Source organism: Scyliorhinus torazame, chromosome 10, assembly GCF_047496885.1.
Source record: "Scyliorhinus torazame isolate Kashiwa2021f chromosome 10, sScyTor2.1, whole genome shotgun sequence".
Classification (NCBI taxonomy): domain Eukaryota; kingdom Metazoa; phylum Chordata; class Chondrichthyes; order Carcharhiniformes; family Scyliorhinidae; genus Scyliorhinus; species Scyliorhinus torazame.
Window position 1 is genome coordinate 87,415,659 of NC_092716.1, and position 20,396 is coordinate 87,436,054.

General features: G+C 45.0%; 1 protein-coding gene and 1 non-coding gene across 6 annotated transcripts in view; one reads left to right on the top strand and one right to left on the bottom strand.

Moving 5' to 3' along the window:
- plekhg4 (pleckstrin homology domain containing, family G (with RhoGef domain) member 4) overlaps window positions 1–20,396 on the bottom strand; it is a 371,163-nt gene that overhangs the window by 315,959 nt on the left and 34,808 nt on the right. For 4 of the 5 annotated variants that reach the window (XM_072518380.1, XM_072518379.1, XM_072518378.1 and 1 more), the window contains exon 2: window positions 2,804–3,001. The exons of the other annotated variant lie outside the window; for it this stretch is intronic. In XM_072518380.1, coding sequence (XP_072374481.1) covers window positions 2,804–3,001 — 198 coding nt within the window. The remainder of the gene's footprint in view (window positions 1–2,803; window positions 3,002–20,396) is intronic. 5 annotated transcript variants of the gene reach the window in all.
- trnap-agg (transfer RNA proline (anticodon AGG)) lies at window positions 15,181–15,270 on the top strand. The gene is given in 2 exon segments: window positions 15,181–15,216; window positions 15,235–15,270. It is a non-coding gene; the product is annotated as a tRNA-Pro (tRNA).

The following is a 20,396-nucleotide window of genomic DNA, read 5'->3' on the forward strand; positions in this document are numbered from 1 at the left end:
CTTGTTGCATAGCAGTTAGTAAGTAGTTGTAGAGAGCATGCCCGAAAGGGGGAGAGCGGGTGCAAAAGGGGGAGAGCCCAAGCCAAGAAAATGCTGAATCATTCATACATTGATAAAACTATCAACTGAAGTGGTAAAAACAAAATAATTATTTACACCTGATTGGACATAAGAGGGAAATCATACCTGTGCAATCAGTATGCACCTCACTTCACATGCCTTTGCTCTATATACATATCACTTCAGTCATACTGGTAGGAAAAAAGCTACGCAGATGAAAACCAGCATAACGTGGCAACTCTGCACATGGGCAACAGTCAACAAAACGTCTCATAGTCCACAAGAACCCTCATGAGCTGCATATGGACCAGACTGCAGGTTGCCCACCACTGAAGTAACTACTTTTTAAACGGTGTATCTTTTTTTAAAAACAAAAAGCTATTACATGGTCACGTTTTATTCAAAGACGGCCAGGTTCGATCCCGGTTCTGGATCATTGTCCGTGTGGAGTTTGTACATTTTCCCCATGTTTGCGTGGGTTTCGCCCCCACAACCCAAAGATGTGGTTAGAACATAGAACATTACAGCGCAGTACAGGCCCTTCGGCCCTCTATGTTGCGCCGACCTGTGAAACCAATCTAAAGCCCATCTACAGTATTCCCTTATCATCCATATGTTTATCCAATGACCATTTAAATGCCCTTAGGTGGATTGGCCACGCTAAATTGCCCCTTAATTGGAAAAAATGAATTGGGTACTCTAAATTTATACAAAGAAAATAAAAACAAATTAATCCTGGAATTAAACAATACTTATGATAAACGAAAAATAATTGCAGGGCATATTCATTTCTGCATTTTTAATTTCATGAAGATCTGATCCACTTAACAGTCAAAGACTTACGGGAATGCCTAATAGCCTATTAGCTAAAGAGCTGTTTTTCTTTCTAACTGTGTATAAGAGTTCCAGAATTATTCAAAATCGATTCTGCTTTTAAGTTGAGAAGTGTTATGAGAGGGAGATATTAAGAACTTGGGATCGAAGATGTAGCAGGTAATTTAGGGGTTAACAGACCGAGTGAAAAACTGATAGCAAGGCCTCAACCCATATCTGGCCTGAATTACATTGTCTCATTCAGACTTAAACTCGTTAGTGGTAACATACAGGATGCTCCTGTTCAGCCATGATGATCCACTCAAGATCCAATGTCCTTCAGAACACTCTTGTTTGACTAGCCATTAGCCCATTATAGAGGTATATGGGCAGCACGGTAGCACTGTGGCTTCACAGCGCCAGGGTCCCAGGTACAAATCCCGGCTGGGTCGCTGTATGTGCGGAGTCTGCACATTCTCCCTGTGTCTACGTGGGTTTCCTTTGGGTGCTCCTGTTTCCTCCCACTAGTCCCAAAATACGTGCGGTTAGGTAATTTGGACATTCCGAATTCTCCGTGTGTGTACCCAAACAGGCGCCGGAATGTGGCGACTAGGGGTTTTTCACAGTAACTTCATTGCAATGTAAGCCTACTTGTGACAATAAAGATTATTATTCATGGCTACTTTTATCCGTAAATGGGAGGTTAGGTTCATATCAATAATGGAAATGGAAAATCAGACAGCCAAGATAACGATAATGGATTAAAGTCTGGATACCCCATAAAATAATCTTTGTTTGAGGGGCTGGGTCAAGCTGAGAGAGAGAGCGAGAGAGAGAGAGCTGAAAAGAAGGATTTGAAAAGCCAGAGAGAGGTGTCATGGAAAGTTGTTCCAGAGGCAGGCTTTCGAAAAGGGTTCTTAAGTAACTTCACTAACAAAAGAAAAATTGCGTCGCAAATAAAGTTATCACCTTTGCCTGCCTGTGTAAGTGGAATGAGAGATGCACATTCCTTCGAAGTGCTGCTTAATGGGAACCCGTGTGTTAGGGTTAAGAAACTACATGCAATGTTATTGCTAGGGTTGAAGTTTAAAAGTTTATAAAATAACTAAGTGCTATTACTTATGTTATCACCCCAGGAATGAATAAATCGTTCTGCATCCTATTAAAACTTAAAAAGTTATGGTTCTGGTCCAGTATCGTAGACACTACTGAGAGCTGACCAGGCGTCCATAAGAGAAGGGATGAATAGTATCACACAAAAGAGACCTCAATTTTTGAAGCAAATACAGACGTTTCTATTAAGATTCCTTTCAGCTACTCACACCGCATGGTCATAAAGTGATTTTGGAGGGGGTGGCATGGTGGCACAGTCGGCATCACTGTTGCCTCACAGCGCCGAGGACCCGGATTCGATTCTGGCCCGGGTCACTGTCCGTGTGGAGTTTGCACATTCTCCCCATGTCTGAGTGGATCTCACCCCCACCACCCAAAGATGTGCAGGGTAGGTGCATTGGTCACTCTAAATTGCCCCTTAATTAGAAAAAATAATTGGGTACTCGAAATTTAAAGGGAAAGAAAGTGATCTTGGAGGGGTGGTATTTCGATCAAAAATCTGTATTACTCACAAGATAAAAATTCGTTTTTTCTAACTAACATAATGCCAATTATACAATCAAATATTTTTCTGACCAATTGTATTTTTGTGCTCCAAAATACAAGGCTGCAGTTAGAGGAACTGATTAAAATGAGCTGTGTCTTCCCCATGGGTTTTGAGTGCAGCTACCTATGGTGGCAGGACCTGAATTTTAAGATATGGCATTCAGACTAACTAGCATTGCATCCGTCATTTGATACAAAATATGAAAGTACAAAATGCAAAAGTACATTGAACTACTTTGCATTACCCCCACCCTACTACCCTCATACTTACACAAGCATCCTGCTGAATGCACTGCAGAATGTGCTTAGCTGGAACAAGGAAATCAATGAGGTAGCACAATCCGTCACCACGGTACGTTTTCTCCACTACATCAAAAACTTGACACAGGACAGTGGATGCTGTTGCCTCGAAAGGTGGGTAGAGGGCTGAAAGAGTACTTTGAATACAAGTATCCAAAGATTCAGAATCCTGCCAAAAGGAAAATGTGGGTAATTTAACAGTTAACAAAAAATTAATAATTATCTTTGTGATGTGCAGAAAATGCAAAAAATTGCATTTTTTTATTGGTTCTGTTTGAGCACCTAACAAGTAAAAAGAAAAAATGCAAGCAAATATCACCAATTCAGTTTACGAAAAGAAAAATGGGGTTAACAATTCAAGTCAATGACCTTTCGAGGGGTGAGGAGTTGCGATGAAAGGAGATCCCGATGAAAAGCCATGAAACTGAAACATTAACTCTGTTTCTCTCGCCACAGATGCTGCCAGGCCTACTTAGTATTTCCAGTTTTGTGTTTTTCTTTCATATTTTCAGCATCCATTGTATTATGCTTTGGGGGAGGGGAGAAATGGCTCCTAACTAAATTTGCATAGCTCAAGACTACAAATTTTACTAAAACATTTTTGTATATCTTACAAAGACTGTTGCAATAAAAATAGACAATAAACCAAGCAAATAAAGCTTGCATTTTAACATATGACCCTGTGAATTCCCAGCAAACAAAATTATGTTTTAATAATAATGTTGCTTTCATCATAATCACCAATTCTCCTAACATGGGTGTTGCTGTTAGAACAGCTAAAATGCCAGAGGATGCTCAAACTGCTGGTACTAAAGCAATTCTGCTACATGATTCATAGTGTTATAACACTTTCTCCCCCTCCAAGCCTCAAAAAAGTTATATTCAGTTGTGATGAAGTAAAGACTGAATTCCATACTTCGCGGTCATTCAGCCCAATAGAGAGCTGATGGTCCGTAAACCATGGATATCACATAAAGCTACTTTAATACTCTAGCTGCTGTTTATTGCATCGATCCACCAAATTCAATTGAGGAAACTGGCCAAATAAATTATTTACCAGGGAGCAAGTTTCAGAAGTTGTCGACTAAGTTGCAACAAAACTGTGTATAAAGATATTCTCATAAGGTTTTCTACTTTGGACTTGCACATACAGCTGTCCAAATACTTGCATTAAATCCAATGAGGAAAGGACAGGACAGTTTGGTCAAAGGGGTTAAAAAAGTTCTGCTTTATTAACTAAGCTTAATGGAAGAAGTTTCACTACTGATGACAATTGCTTTGACTGAATTACAATCCTTACTGCACCCCAGGAATGTCATGCTTCATTAGCAAATGGAACTTCATATTTTATAAAACTCAGCACCATGCAGGTACATATGCCAAAGACGAGCTGCACAAGACAAATTTAATAGAGAAATAGTGTACAATGAGGACTTTATGACTACCAATTACGTATTCTGTTAGTATGACAGATTTGTTTCAACCATTTTACTGCTGGTGTTGAATTTTCTCACGTACAACATTCCTTTCCACGTTGTATGAAAATATAGGTCATGAAATTCTTACGTTGGTAACAGCTTAATGTTTGGTTGTAAATACCGTGATTAATTTTGAGTTATTTTCCCATTTCTGATTGAATCGTCCAATGGCCAGTAACAGAGTTTTGACGCTCACAAAGGAGAAAGATGGCTTGCAGCTGCAAAAAGTCACTACACTTCGCACCCAAGCTTCAACCTAGTTTGGGTGTTCTTTACTGAGCCTCAATCTGATGCTCAACACTTGCAACAACTTTCACGTTAAGTAAATAAACATATATAATCGTGCAACTAATTTCATTTAGAAAAAATGCTCGTGTTATGGAGTTCATGGAATTCTTATAAATAGAGGGGGGAATCAGTGAGGCCTCAAATGTAAAACAATTGAGAACCCCTGATAAAGATAACGTTCATAAACATCCCTGTCCACCATGGTGATGATAACCTCAAACAATTCCACTTAGTTAGTCAGGCATGAGCTACACTTCACAAATCCATGATGATTCTGATGAGCTGATATCTGGCGACGTGCTTAATTTGTCTGTCTGATAACAGATTCCACTATCCTTGCCATAACTGATGTGATAGTATGCATGCCACACCAAGGTTTAGATAACTTATATGTATTGGGGTCAAATTTAAGCCTTTCCACCCAGTAGCTTTGTGCAGTTAAAAGCATTCTCATTATTTACCTGCCCTGAAGTCACCAGCAACCAACCATTCCCAATTTTATCTTGTTCTGCTGAGTAAGCAGCGACAGCAAAACTGGTTAGACCCTTGTTCATATAAGGGATGGGGAGGGATTCTCCCCTACCGGCGGGGGCAGCGGCGCCGAGGAGTGGCGTGAACCACTCCGGCGTCGGGCCGCCCCATAGGTGCGGAATCCTCCGCACCTTCAGGGACTAGGCCGGCCCCGGAGTGGTTCGCACCGCACCGGCAGGTGGGGAAGGGGCTTGGCGCCACGCCAACGAAGGGCATCCCAGTGCATGCGCGGGGGTGTGGGGTGGTTCATCTCCGCGTCGGCCGTCGTGGAGGACCACAGCGGCCGACGCGGAACAATAGAGTGCCCCCACGGCACAGGCCTGCCCGCAGATCGGTGGGCCCACGATTGAGGGCCAGGCCACCGTGGGGGCACCCCCCACAGCTAGATCCCCCCGTGACCTCCCTCTTCTCTCCCCCCCCCCCCCCCCAGGACCCCGGAGGCCGCCCGGTCCCGCCGGTAAGGACCTACTCTAATTTACGCCAGCAGGACCGGCAAAAGAAAAAAATGGGCGGCCACTCAGCCCATCGATGGCCGGAGAATCGCGCCCGGGGGGGGGGGGCTGCCAGCGGCCGCCGAGGCATGATTCTCGCCCCCGCCAAATCTCTGGCGCCAGAGAATTCGGCAGCCAGCGGGATTCACGCCGCCCCCCGGCGATTCTCTGACCTAGCGGGGGGGTCGGAGAAGTCGGCTTTTGACGTTTAAAATTAAGTTTCGCTGTTAGAATTGTCCAGGTCTCATTCTTTTGCAGGCTAACGAAGCATTATGTTTTCAAAGTGTTTTGTTCTTAGAAACATGCTAGCAGTTAAAATCCAAACTACGGAGAAGAGTAATGGTACAAAAACATGATCACCAGGAACAATTACTATTTATATCACTCCAATCTAAAAAAAATCCATAACAAGAAATTTATTTTCTACACTTTAAGAAATTGCTACCAAGCTGTAATGTATCATTCAATGCCATGTAATTTATTTTCAATAAATCATCTCTGCAGCATTTTGTCAAATACCCTTTCAAAATAAAAATCCCTTATTTATTAAAGTTATTCTATTAAATGTACCTGATTTGCCTTTTACAAATTCACACTGATTATCCTAATTAATCCAAGCATTTCTACTTGAGTATTAATTTCATCTCATATTAGAACCTCCAAGAGCCTACTACCCACTATCAATGCTAAGCTACCTAATCTATGGTTACCTGTCCCCCCACCCCATTCCCCCCATCCCTTTCTCCCCTGTTAAAGAGATGTATTTGCAGCCAGCCGCCCTCTGGTTAAATTTCCCTATACAAGGACCTCTGGAAGAGTGTTTTGCTCCCTCCAACCATCTAGCCATCCTGGCATAGGAACCTGACCAAATGTTTCTACTTCCACTGAAATCATCATTATGCCAAAGCTCATCTCACAAAATAGTCTAACTATTGCAATTGGTCTTTTCCTCAGTCAACACTCAGCATGAAAAAAATCCCTTTTCATTTCAGGCTAGGACAGAAAGGAGTTTTCATCGACCCTGATTCTAAGGAGATGGTTTTAAAGCTCCTTCATCTCTGAGCTCACCATTTTTAGTTCCTATTAAAGGGACAGATCAAATATATTATTACCTGCCTTTACTCAACTTTTAACTTAAACTTTTAATTGTCAGTACTTCCCATACCTCAAGAAATCATTTTTATACTGCTTTGTTCCGATTTCAGTTTCTTTTCAATTGTTTGTTCACCAGAGGCCTTGGAGCTCTGGATACAGCTCACACCAGCACTGCTTTTTCCTGCCATGGATCCTTCTGAGAAGCTCTCTCCAGCAAATTCTTCTTTTTAATATAAATTTAAAGAACCCAATTTTTTCCCCCAATTATGGGGCAATTTAGCATGGCCAATTCACCTACCCTGAACATCTTTTGGGTTGCGGAGGTGAGACCCACGCAGACACAGGGAGAATGTACAAACTCCACATGGACAGTGACCCGGGGCCAGTATTGAATCCGGGTCCTCAAGGCCATGAGGCAGCAGTGCTAACCACTGCGGCACCGTGCTGCACACACTCCAGCAGATTCAACTATGAGATACTGACTTGTTTGTGTCTCTGGCCCCCTCTTCCTTTATTACAAAATGATCCATCTTCAGTTCTTCACGGTCCCGTGGCTTGCTTGCTGGCAGCTACAAAATGGAGGAATCTCTCCTCTGTGATTTCACGCCCACGCCTTGTGACGTCAGTGAGAGTGAGAATGAGAGAGTGCAAGAGCGAGTATATTTTCCCACATGAAATCGGAACCGGCGCCGGTTCGGCAATTCTCCGCCCCCCCGAAAAGCCAGAGTATCTACCATCTGAGGCCATTGCCTTAAGCCTGCCCCGCTATTCTCCACCCCCGACCGACCGAATTCCCGACGGCGTATTTCTAATGCGGTCCCAGCCATTCGAGAATCTCGCGTGGCGACTGTGGACTCAGTCTACGGCTGCTACAGTCGGGGTAGGGTTGATCGGAGGGCGGGGGCCTCATTCGGGACTGGGGTATTTTTGAGCGGTCCGGGTTGGGCGCGCAGCTGATGGGGGCGCTATTTCCGGAGTCCAGGTCCACGGCCCAAGTCTGCCATGGAGCACGGCGTGGCGGTTGGAGGCCTCCGCCATGCGCATGCATGGCCTCTGACCTGGAGGTTCGGGAGGCAGTATCAGCAGCTGGAGCTGCAAGCTCCACGACAGCTGCCTGCTAGCCCCTGCAAGGCAATGAATCTGTGGCCTTTTGACACCAGTTTTTCTTATGTAAAAGACCACAGTTTTTACGACGGCGTGGAGACATAGTCCCTGAAATGGAGAATCCAGCCCCTGGTCCTGTGAACAGCACGCTGACAACAGGAGGCGGTGATCTGCCCCACTGGGCTCCGGGCCTGCGCATTGCTAGACCCAGCTGAGGGGGCATGCATGCGCCGACAGCTGGCATTCTTGAAAGCCGATGGAGGCCTGCATTTTTAAATTTTTTAAGCCGGTCGCAGCCGTTGTGCACTTCTTCCTGCTACTGGGAACACCAAAACCCATCGCTCCGCAACCCACATGATACCCACTCGCAATCGCGACCCTGAGTTTGAAAATGACTGCCGTAACCCAATACATATTCCAGAAACCATAATAAAGTCAGTGGTCAACTTCGTTAAGCTTTTACATACTAAAACAGGCAGAGTTCCAGATGCTGATGAAATCAAAGACAATAAGCCACAAGCTGATGAATTCGTATATGAAGCTTTGTTGCTGGAACTATCTACCAATTTAGACAAATCAAACTGCTGAGGTCTAACCGTAGTGGCCGTCTAGTTCACTCTCTAGCTGCTCCAGTTATTATCTTCCAGAAACGTGACAGTCAAGACACAACTCTGCAATATTGCAGTGATATGCAATCTTGACCCGTGAACTGTTCAAGCAATTGCTTTATGATGAATTGTCAGGACATGTCACTAGTTTTAAAGCTGGTGCCTCAAGCATGCTATTTAATCAACTTTGTTTTCATCCACTATCACACACATATAAAACCACGCTTGGAAATAGTAAATATAGATTTCAATGGCCTACAAAGAACCGACATCTGGAAATTGCACAGTTGTAACTTTGCAGTAACTGCATGTATGTATGCAGTCATTTTAGAATTGCATTTGTAACTCTGTGCAATTTTTGCCAAATTCAGCACAATTAGAACCACTACAGCCTCATAAAACCAACAAAAGACATGTTAATCAACTACATCATGATTCTGCACCACTGGAATCGTGGTCAGGGAGCCAGAGGGCTGCTGTGTAAACAGCAAAATATCACAATTGTACAATAGAGTGCATGTAAAATTCTGTGATGGCTAAAGCACATCATTAAAAGTAAAGTCGCCATAGTCCCAGACGACGATAGGCTGGTTTCCCCTTTGAAGGGGAGAGCTGACTGTTGGTGATTTTACCCGAGGATCACCACACCTCAGGCGAGGTGCAAGGTTAAGAAGGCAGGCCTTCAGTAATAACCTCAGTCAGTACAGGAATTGAACCTACGCTGTTAGCCTTGCTCTGCATCACAAACCAGCTGCGTGGCCAACTGAGTCATTAAGACTGTCTGGAAAAACCTTTACTCTGCTGTATCTGACTGAAGAGTGCCTAATGCCACCACTGGATCCCTGAAATGGATTCCATTCCCATACTTTGATCAGGATCAAAATGTACAGGACAAAATCACTAAATAAGTATAAAAAACATCAGGCCTGTAATTACTTCCATTTTATCAAAAAACATCTTTGGAAGTTCCTCACTTCAAACATAACCAACGCATGTTTGCGATGTTCAACTATTTGATTGAACCATAAGATAAAAACTGGGTTATAATAAATTCACTGCGGCAGTTTGAGGCCTTTTCCCCCAAAAAAATTAGATATGGGGAAAAAGACAAGTGGGTACAACATTAACCATTTGAATTGTGTTGCGCAAAACAAACTGCCAGGATAGTCTTGATAATTTGTGAAGAATGCACAAGCGTCTACATAGCAGGATTATTGCACTTGCCTATCATAGCTCGAGCAAATGTTTGGAAGTTTACTATTTCTGTTTAAATTTAAATTCTTCATATTTTTCACCATTAGTTCCATGATGACAGCTTGTTAAGACTAAAGCACTGATAAGCCTTTTACTAGCAGCAAACATGGTTGCTAACATAGGAAATACAGACTTAAGCTTGTCAGAGAAATATCATCCATTAAACAAAATCATGCTTCAAACTGATCTAATAGCCTGCAGTGAAAATAAACAACTGACTTCATATTTATCTTAGTTCTTGCCTAAACATGTTTTTAACGGATTACAGATACATCCTTTCTAAATGTTGCTGGTAAATACCACACCCATGTCAACATATGCATTTAGATATTATTGAACAGCGGGTAATTAGTTTGACATACAGAAAACGTACTCCAGAACTTGCCAGAACTATTCAAGTTTGGTCCAGATCTGGGCGACATGGTGGCGCAGTGATTAGCACTGTTGCCTCATGGCTCCAAAGACTCGGATTCGATCCCGGCCACGGGTCACTGGCCATGTGGAGTTTGCACATTCACCCAGTGAGTTTCGCCCCCACAACCCAAAGATGTGCAAGTGGATTAGCCACGCTAAATTGTCCTTAATTGGGAAAACCATTTTTATTAAAAAAGCTTGGTCCAGGTGCAAGAGTGGTGAATAACTACTCTCAAGGCAACAGTCAACCAAGTGCAGCATCATTGTCATCACGGTACAAAGAAAGTAACTCCAAACAGCTTCTGCAACCTCGCCACTAAGATCAAGAGAGAGAGAGAGAGAGAGAGAGAGAAGAAGAAAGAGGAAGACCCATACGGTAGGTAGGTGTATTCCAGGATTGGCTTTTTTTGGTCTCTTCTCCCTTGGGTAAGGATGGCAGAATACATTGTCATCTTGGTCAACATCTGGTGGATTTGGTTCTGGAATAAGGCCCGGCTCAGCGCCCACTGTGGAATTTAGCTGTAGAGTTATTAGTGGATTTTGCTTTCTGAAGGCACATGTCCAAGGCCATTGGCGAGTATGTATAACTCAATAGGAAGGATTCTGGCTCGCTCTCCACGCATTGGGAAGCCTTGAAAGTGGTGATTTTATCGTATAAGGTATGTAGGAGATGGATGGAACGACAGAGGTTGGCGGATGATATCTTGGAGGTCGAACGCTGGTACTATTGTGACCCTACTCCGGACTCATGGTGAGCAGGCAAAAGCTACTGACACAGTTTGATCTGTTGTCTACAGGGAAGGTGGTAAGACCGTTGCGGCGTTCAACGTGGGTCTTTTGAGTATGGGGAGATGGCCAGCCGTCTATCAGCTCATCAGCTGAGATGGCCGACGGCCTCCCGGGAGATTATTCAGTTAAGGAATTTGATTGGTAGTTTCGTTTCTGCCCCAGATATAGTTAATGCTGCATTTGAAGCTTTTTACAAAAAGCTTTATAGGTCAGAGGAGCGAGGAGACGTGTCAACATTTTTATCGCAACGGTTTACTTTGGCAATAGAACCGCTCGCTATAGCACTGAGGTCCTCTGCTAAGTGAAGGGGGATAAATTGGGGAAGGATGGAGCATCGGGTTTCCCTTTACGCAGATGACCTACTTCTCTATGTTACGGAGCCAGTACCCACCATGGATAGATATTGAAGTTGCTTAGTACTTTTGGCTCCTTCTCTGATAACAAGTTGAACTCGTGAATGATCCCCGATCAACCCCCTGGAGAGGGAAGCCCAACTGAGTACCTTACCTTTTTGCCTTGCCTTTCGTAAATTATGGGTCCGGGAGGCCCACAATTGCACCTCGCTTCATAAATTAAATTACACAACTTCTGGTAGCGGGATGTAGGAGAAGGTCACACAAAGTTGCTGCCGCCAGTGTCCTTGCTTTTTCGCCCTTTTAGCCCGGTTCCCGGAAAAAATTGTTTGACAAACCCGAACCATCTAACAGTACTTTTTGAGATGATGTCAAAATCATGAAAGAGAATGTTGGAAAGAACGGTGCGAGTGATAGTTCATAAGTTCCTAAGATATAGGAGCAGAATTAGACCATTTGGCCCATTGAATCTGCTCCACCATTCAATCATGACTGATCTCAGCCTGGCCTTAATTCCACCACCCTGCCCATTCTCCATAACCCTTTAACCCATTACCAATCAAAAATCTGTCTAACTCCCCCTTAAATTTATTCATTGTCCCAGCATCCATCGCACTCTGGGGTAGTGAATTCCACAGATTCACAACTTTTCGGGAGAAGTCATTTCTCCTCCACTCGAGTTGAATTTGCTACCTCTTATCCTAAGACTATGATCTCTCATTCTAGAATGCTCCACATGAGGAAGCATCCGCTCCTCGTCTATTTTAGCCATACCTTTTATATACCTCAATTTGATCTCCCCTCATTCTTATATACTCAATCTCTCTTCATATGACAAACCCCTCGTCTCTGGAATCAACCTAGTGAACCTCCTCTGAACTGCCTCCAATGCCACTACATCTTTCCTCAAATAAGGAGATCAAAACTGTGCACAATTCCCCAGGTGCGGTCTCACCAATGTTTTGTATAGTTGCAACAACACTTCCTTACCTTTATATTCTAATCTTTTAGCTATAAATGCCAACATTCCATTTGCTTTCTTTATTATCTGCTGTACCTGCATGCTAGTTTTTGGTGACTCATGAATTAGGACCCCCAGATTCCTCTGTAACTGAGCACCCGGACTTCTCCCCACATTTAGATAATAAGTTGCTTTTCCATTTTTCCGACTAAAATGCATGACCTCCCACTTATCCACGTTAAACTCCATCTGGCACACTCTCCTAACCTATCTTTATTCATTTGTACGGTTCTTATTTCCTCATTACAACTTTCTGTCCCACTTATTTTGTCTGCAAATTTGGCTATAGAACCTTCTATCCCTGCACCCAAGTCATTTCTATAGATTGTAAATAGCTGGGGCCCAAGGACCAAACCGTGTTGCACCCCACTATCCAGAAAAAGACCCATTTATCCGACTCTCCATGTCCTGCCCGTCGGTCAGTCATCTATCAAAGCTAATAAATTATTCCTAATGCCACGTAATTTAAAAAAAAATTAAATTACACTAATCTGGTTGGCAGTTTCAAAACAGACTTGCAGAGTTGGGATAACGTCCTCTTTCATTGGCGAGTAGGATTTAGACTATTAAAATGAATGTGCTCCCGCGATTTTTAATTTCTCTTCCATGTCTCCCCATTTTCTCCCCAAGTCCTTTTTTTGTCAAAGTCAACAAATTATTGTCCTCCTTTATTTGAGCATTTTGGTGACCTGTTTGTGGAGGGGATGTTTGCCAGTTTTAGAGAGCTTCAAATTTCAGCTCCCCAACTCTCGCCTTTTTCTTATTTTCAAGTTCGTGACTTCTCTCGGACGGTTTTCCCTTCCTTTCCTTTGGCTCTACCTGCCTCCTTTCTGAAGAGGATTTTATCCTTGACTCAGCCTGGCATGGGGAGTATGTTGGACCTATGTGACCATATTCTCTCGTCGGACCCCTCCCCACGAAACAGGACGAGGCGAGATGGGAAAGTGAACTGGGTCCTATACTTACTAGTGAGGCTTGGAGGGAGGCCCTTTACAGGGTCAACTCCACGTCCTCATGTGCTCAGCTGAGCTTAATTCAGTTAAAAGTGTTACACAGGGCTCCCTTGACCAGGATGATTGTTTTTTTCCCCCCAAATGTTGAGGACAAATGTGATCGCTGTTCACTTACCCCAGCTAACTATACGCATATGGTTTGGTCCTGCCCAAATTCACCACCTTCTGGGCTTCCTATTTTAGCACTATGTCGGAGATAATCTGACTGGATTTAAACCGTTGTCCACTGGTAACCATATTTGGGGTTTCGGATTCACCAGCATTTCATTCTGGGATAGAGGCGGACGTTGTCACCTTTGCCTCACTGATTGCCCAGAGGCGAATATTGCTTCTTTGGAGGTCTCCCATTCCGCCCAGTGCCTCTGCTTGGTTGGGCGACTTAATGTCATTATTACACTTACAGTAAATCAAATTCACCATCAGGAGGTCAGTGGAGAGGTTCTACATGAAAAGGCAACCATTTATTTTCTTTTTTAAGAATCTAGACACTGTCAGCTGTTAGTGGGGTTTGTAGTGTTTAAGTTAATTATGTGCTTTTGTTTCATATTTGCTTGTAATTTTTTGCACTCTTGGTTGTTTATAATTTTGTCATTGTACAAACCTTCAATAAACATTTTTTTAAAAAAGGTTTAAATCAGATGGGCTCTGTTCCTTGAAAACAAACTGTGCAAATGTCAGCATTTACCATCAAAGAAAACAGCTAACTACAAAGCTTGTTCCAAGGTACAGTCCTAGTTTAGGTTTCAAGTTTCATAGCAACATTATGAAATCCCAGTGTCTGAGCTTGTGCAGTAGCAGGTGTCATGACAACCTGGGCTCGTGCACGGTCAATTCCAGCCCCACTTGACCCAAGGTTGCAAAACAGGTGAAATTAAAGTTGCTTAAATCTCATGGGCGGGATTCTCCACTCACGAGCCGAAGTGGCCACGCCGTCGTGAGCGCCGCAAGATGGCGGACGGATCTTGCGGGGCCGCGGAAGGAAAGAGGTCCTCCTTCAGAGAGGACGGCCCGACGATCGGTGGGCACCGATCGCGGGCCATGCCACATTTGAGGTACCCCCCCGGTGCAGGATCTCCCCCCAGCGTTCCCGCACTGTTCCTGACAGCAGTGACCAGGTGTGGACGGCGCCGGGGGGGGAACCCGCCGTTTTGGCCTGGCCGCTCGGCCCATCCGGGCCTGAGAATAGCGGGGGTGCCGGAGAATCGCCATTTTGGGTGTCTCCAGCGATTCTCCTGCCTGTGGAACTCGACGGGGCCGTTCCCGCCGCTTGGGAGAATCGCGGGAGAGCATCGGACCGGCGTCCCGGGAAATTTTGGCGGCCCAGGCGATTCTCCCAACTGGCGTGGGAGTGGAGAATCTCGCCCCATGTCTTTGGTTTGATCCCAATTAAGTACAGCAACTAGATTTGTAAATGTTAACACAATGTAACCATTTATTATTTAATAGTATGAAATAGACAACAATACAACTGGTAAACTACTATCTAATTTCCAACCCCCCTCCCCCATTTCCAACTCGTCCCACTATATACACACACACACACACAGACAGCATCAAGGGAAAGGGTGGTGGAGAGGGAAGAAAATAATGATGAGAAATAAAAGATAAGGATCCTTGACTTCAGATAGATATCTTCCATTTAGTTCCTTTCTCCAGTTCAGAGGGCAGCAAGGTGGTGCAGTGGTTAGCACTGCAGTCTCACAGCGCCGAGGTCGCAGGTTCGATCCCGGCTCTGGGTCACTGTCCGTGTGGAGTTTGCACATTCTCCCCGTGTTTGTGTGGGTTTCGCCCCCACAACCCAAAGATGTGCAGGATAGGTGGATTGGACACGCTAAATTGCCCGTTAATTGGGGGAAAAAATGAATTGGGTAGTCTAAATATTTTATTTTTTAAAAAATATTTTTAATGTGGCTCGTTGGTCTAGGGGTATGATTCTCACTTAGGGTCTTCTGCTGCGATAAAATGCGAGAGGTCCCGGGTTCAAATCCCGGACGAGCCCTGCAAAGCACTTTTATGTACGAGGCAAGTTATTTTACACAGAGGGTAGTGGGTGCCTTGAACTCGCTGCCGGAGGAGGTGGTGGAAGCAGGGACGATAGTGACATTTAAGGGGCATCTTGACAAATACAGGAATAGGATGGGAATAGAGGGATATGGACCCAGGAAGTGTAGAAGATTTTAGTTTCGACGGGCAACATGGTCGGCACGGGCTTGGAGGGCCAAAGGGCCTGTTCCTGTACTTTACTTTTCTTTGTTCTTTGTTCAGTTTAGGCCTTTAGTGGAAGTTACCTTTTCCTTCAGCTTGTAATGATCTGATCGTCACTGTAGACTAGCAGAGACACCAGACAGCCAGAGAACGACAGAGAGCTGGTTCTCTCTGAAAAACCTCACCTGGCAGGAACCAATCGCTTTCCGTTACCAGGCAGAACACGGTCTCTGGCCTACCACTGGCTGGCAGCCAACCAATCAAACCAAATCCCTCCATTCTGCTGGATGCCAGAATGTCTGGGATTTCCTTTGCCAAATACAAAACGTGAGGACACGTGTTCCAGTTGTCAAGCTTTTCAAAACTTTGAATTCTGTACTTCCTCCGCTTAACTTAAAGCTATATCACAAGTACCGATCCCCAGACCAAAGATAAAATAAATGGGAACAAAGGGAAATCAAAAGGAAGGACTCTAACACATGCCCATTGAAGAAACTCTGGAGGGTATTGACTGCTTTTATCATCTTTGTCTGTAGAATCAACGCTTGTATATTGGTTTAATTCACCACATAGTTCGAATAAGTGCACTCAAATCTAGTGAAAGTTAATTTAAGGATGCCTGACCATTTTGCTACAATTAACCAATTTCATTATCTCATCTATCCCTCCCCTGCCATCCCTCCCATGTCATTCCCTTCTCTTCCATCAATTCCAAATCTTAAATTATAAAATTCCTCAGATTGGGGGAACGGTTGTACTAGATTAGAAGTTGGCAAATTATTCCCTCTTAAGGCAGGAGAGGGAAAACAGTGAACCACAGACCAATTAGCCTAACATCAGTTATTGGTAAAATGTTGAATCCTACTATTTAACGATGTACTTAGAAGATTGAATGATTAGAACCAAGTCAACATGGTTTTGCTAAATTAATCCTATTTGAAAATGTATCAAGAGTTTGAGTATGCAATATTCAGGTAAAGGGGAACTAGTAGATATAGTATATCTGGATTTCCAAAAGGCAATCAATAAGATACCGCACAAAAACTTATAGGCAGGACAAGGGTGCCTGGATTTGGGAGTAATATATTAGCATGGATAGAGAATTGGTTCATGGATAGAAAACAGAGTGGTCATAAATGGGGGTTTTCCAAGTTGGCAGGCAATGAATAGTGGAGTGACTCAGGGATTGGTGCTGGCATTGACAGTCTATATTAAAATTTAGATGAAGAGACAGCAAGTAACGTATCTATGTTTGCTAATAATACAACGCCCATTGAAAGGTAAGCTGTGGGAATGACACAGAGAGGCTGCAAAGAGATATTGACAAGTTAGGCGAGTGAGCAACAAGGCAGATGGAGTATAATATAGAGAAGTGTGAAGTCATTCATTTTGGTTAAGAATAAAAAAAAGCAAAATGTTTTTTAAAGGTGAAAAACTTTAAGTGTTGATGTTCAAAAAAAACTTGATTGTACTTGTACAAGGAACACAGGAAGTTAGCATGCAGGTGAAGCAAGCAAATAGCATTCTGGCCTTTGTAGGGCAGCACGGTAGCACAGTGGTTAGTACTGTTGCTTCACAGTTCCAGGGTCCCAGGTTTGATTCCCGGCTTGGGTCACTGTCTGTGCGGAGTCTGCATGTTTTCCCTGTGCCTGCGTGGGTTTCTTACGGGTGCTCCGGTTTCCTCCCACAAGTCCCGAAAGACGTGCTGTTAGGTGAATTGGACATTCGGAATTCTCCCTCTGTGTACCCGAACTGGCGCCGGAATGTGGCGACTTGGGGACTTTCACAATAGTTTAATTGCAGTGTTAATGTAAGCCTACTTGTGACAATAAAGATTATAAATATTCCAAGGAGATTGGAGTACAAGGATAAAGAAGTCTTGCTACAATTGTACAGAGTTTTGGTGAGACTGCATCTGAAATGCTTTGTGCAGTTTTGGTTTTGATAAATATATTGTTGCCTTGGAGGCAGTACAATCAAGGGTCCCTAAATTGGTCCCTAGGATTATGGGTGTTGTCCTATGATAAGAGACGGAGTAAATTGGACTTATAGAAACATAGAAAATAGGAGCACAAGGAGGCCATTTGGCCCTGCTCCGTCATTCATTATCATGGCTGATCATCCAACTCAATAGTCTGATCCCACCTCCCTCCTCCATATCCTTTGATGCCCTTCGCCCCAAGTGCTATATCTAGCTGCTCTTGAAAACATTCAGGGTTTTGGCCTCAACTGCTTTCTGTTGTAACAAATTCCACAGGCTTACCATTCTCTGGGTGAAGGAATTTCTCCTCATCTCTATCATAAACGATCTACACCATTTCCTCAGAATGTCACCCCTGGTTCGAGACACCCCTGCGATCGGGAACATCCTTCTTGTATCGACCCTTTCTAGTCCTGTTAGAATTTGATAGGCCGGCACGTTGGCACAGTGATTAGCACTGCAGCCTCAGCGCCGGATTCAATCTTGGCCCCAAGTCACTGTACGTGGAGTTTGCACATTCTCCCAGTGTCTGCGCAGGTCTCATCCCCACACGCCGAAAAGATGTGCAGGGTAGGTGAATTGGCCACTCTACATTGCCCCTTCATTGGAAAAAAAGAATTGGGTACTCTTCTTTTTTTGGGAAAAAGAAAAAAAAGATTTATTAGTTTCCACGAGAACCCCCCACGTTTTTCTTAATTCCAGCAAATACAATCCTAACCGACTCAATCTCTCCTTGTACGTTGGGAGTTGCCACCTTGGAAGCAGTCTATATTCTACGGAGTTCAGAAGGATGAGGGGTGTATGTGGCGGACCCGGTGGGAGGAATGCCAGAGGTAATGAGGATCCTTAGGGAATTTGGGGACTTTTCAGGGTACAAACTCAATATGGGGAAGAGCGAGCTGTTCGTAGTTCAGCTAGGGGACCAGGAGAGGGGGACTGGTGAGCTCCCACTAAAAAGGGCGGAGAGGAGCTTCAGATATTTGGGGGTCCAGGTGGCCAGGAGCTGGGGGGGGCCCTGTATAGGCTTAACTTTACAAGGCTGGTGGAGCAAATGGAGGAGTTCAAGAGGTGGGACGCGTTGCCGCTGTCCCTGGCGGGTAGGGTGCAGTCAATCAAAATGACGGTGCTTCCAAGGTTTTTGTTCCTGTTCCAGTGCCTCCCCGTGTTTATCCCGAAGACTTTTTTGAGGCGGGTTAACAGGAGTATAATGGGGTTTGTGTGGGCGCGAGGGATTCCGAGGGTGAGAAGGGTGTTCCTGGAGCGGAGTAGAGATTGGGGGGGCTGGTGCTGCCCAACCTCTGTGGGTACTACTGGGCCGCCAATGCGACGATGGTGTGCAAGTGGGTGATGGAGGGGGAGGGGGGCTGCATGGAAGAGGCTGGAGACGGCGTCCTGTGTGGGTACGAGTCTGGGGGCGCTGGCAACAGCGCCACTGCCGCTCCCTCCAAGGAGGTATACCACGAGCGTGGTGGTGGCAGCCCTCAAAATTTGGGGGCAGTGGAGGCTGCATTGGGGGGGGGGGGGAGGAGGAGTTAGGGCCTCAGCATGGACCCCATTACGGGGGAACCACCGGTTCGCACCAGGAAGAACAGGTGGAGGGTTTTCGGGGTGGCACAGGGCAGGGATACGAAAGTTGGGGGACCCGTTTGTGGACGGGACGTTCGCGAGCTTGGGTGAGCTGGAGGAGAAGTACGGGCTCCCCCGGGGAACACCTTCAGGTACTTACAGGTAAGGGCGTTTGCCAGACGGCAAGTGGTGGAATTCCCACGGCTACTGCCACACACAGTACAGGACAGGGTGCTCTCGGGGGGGGTGGGTGGGAGTGGGGAAGATCTCGGAAACTTACCAGGTGATGCAGGAGGAGGAGGAGGCCTCGGTGGTGGAGTTGAAAGGTAAGTGGGAGGAGGAGTTGGGAGAGGAGATCGAAGAGGGGACATGGACAGGTGCCCTAGAAGGGTGAACTCTTCCTCTTCATGCGCGAGGCACAGCCTCATACAGTTTAAGGTGCTGCACAGGGCACACATGACCGGGACAAGGATGAGCAGGTTCTTTGGGGGTGAGGACAGGTGTGTTAGGTGCTCAGGGAGCCCAGCAAATCTCACCCATATGTTCTGGGCATGCCCAGCGCTGGAGGAATTTTGGAAGGGCGTAGCGAGGACGGTGTCGAGGGTGGTAGGATCCAGGGTCAAACCGGGCTGGGGGCTCGCAATATTTGGGGTGGCAGAGGAGCCGGGAGTGCAGGAGGCGAAAGAGGCCGGAATTCTGGCCTTTGCGTCCCTGGTAGCCCGGCAAACGATTCTCCTTCAGTGGAAAGATGCGAGGCCCCCAAGCGTGGAATCCTGGATCAGCGATATGGCAGGGTTCATTAAATTGGAGAGGGTGAAATTCGCCTTGAGAGGGTCGGTACAAGGGTTCTTTAGGCGGTGGCAACCGTTCTTAGACTTTCTGGCAGAACGATGGACATTGGTCAATGGCAGCAGCAGCTCGGGCGGGTGGGGGAGAGGGGGGGGGGCGTTTACTTTATTTTGGTTTATGTTATTTCCACTGGAAGAGTCTGAGGGGGTATATACACCTGTTGTCTTAAGTCGGGGTGTTAATGTTAATTTATTATTTAGGTACGGGGGGGGGTTGCTTTTTTAGATTGTGTTTTGTACTTAACCCTGTTGGGTTCTTTTTTCTTTCTCATTTTGTGATTGATATTTTATGAAAACCTTTAATAAAAATTATTTTTTTAAAAAGGATGAGGGGTGATCTCATTGTAACTTATAGATAAAGGACCAAATGTTTAAGACTGAGGAGGAGAACGTACTTCACTCAGAGTTGTTACACTTTGGTATTCTCTACCCCTGAGAGTTTTGTATGCTCCATCATTGAATGCATTTGAGGCTAGGATAGACAGATTTTTCGTCTCAGGTAATTAAGGAATGTGAGGAGTGGGC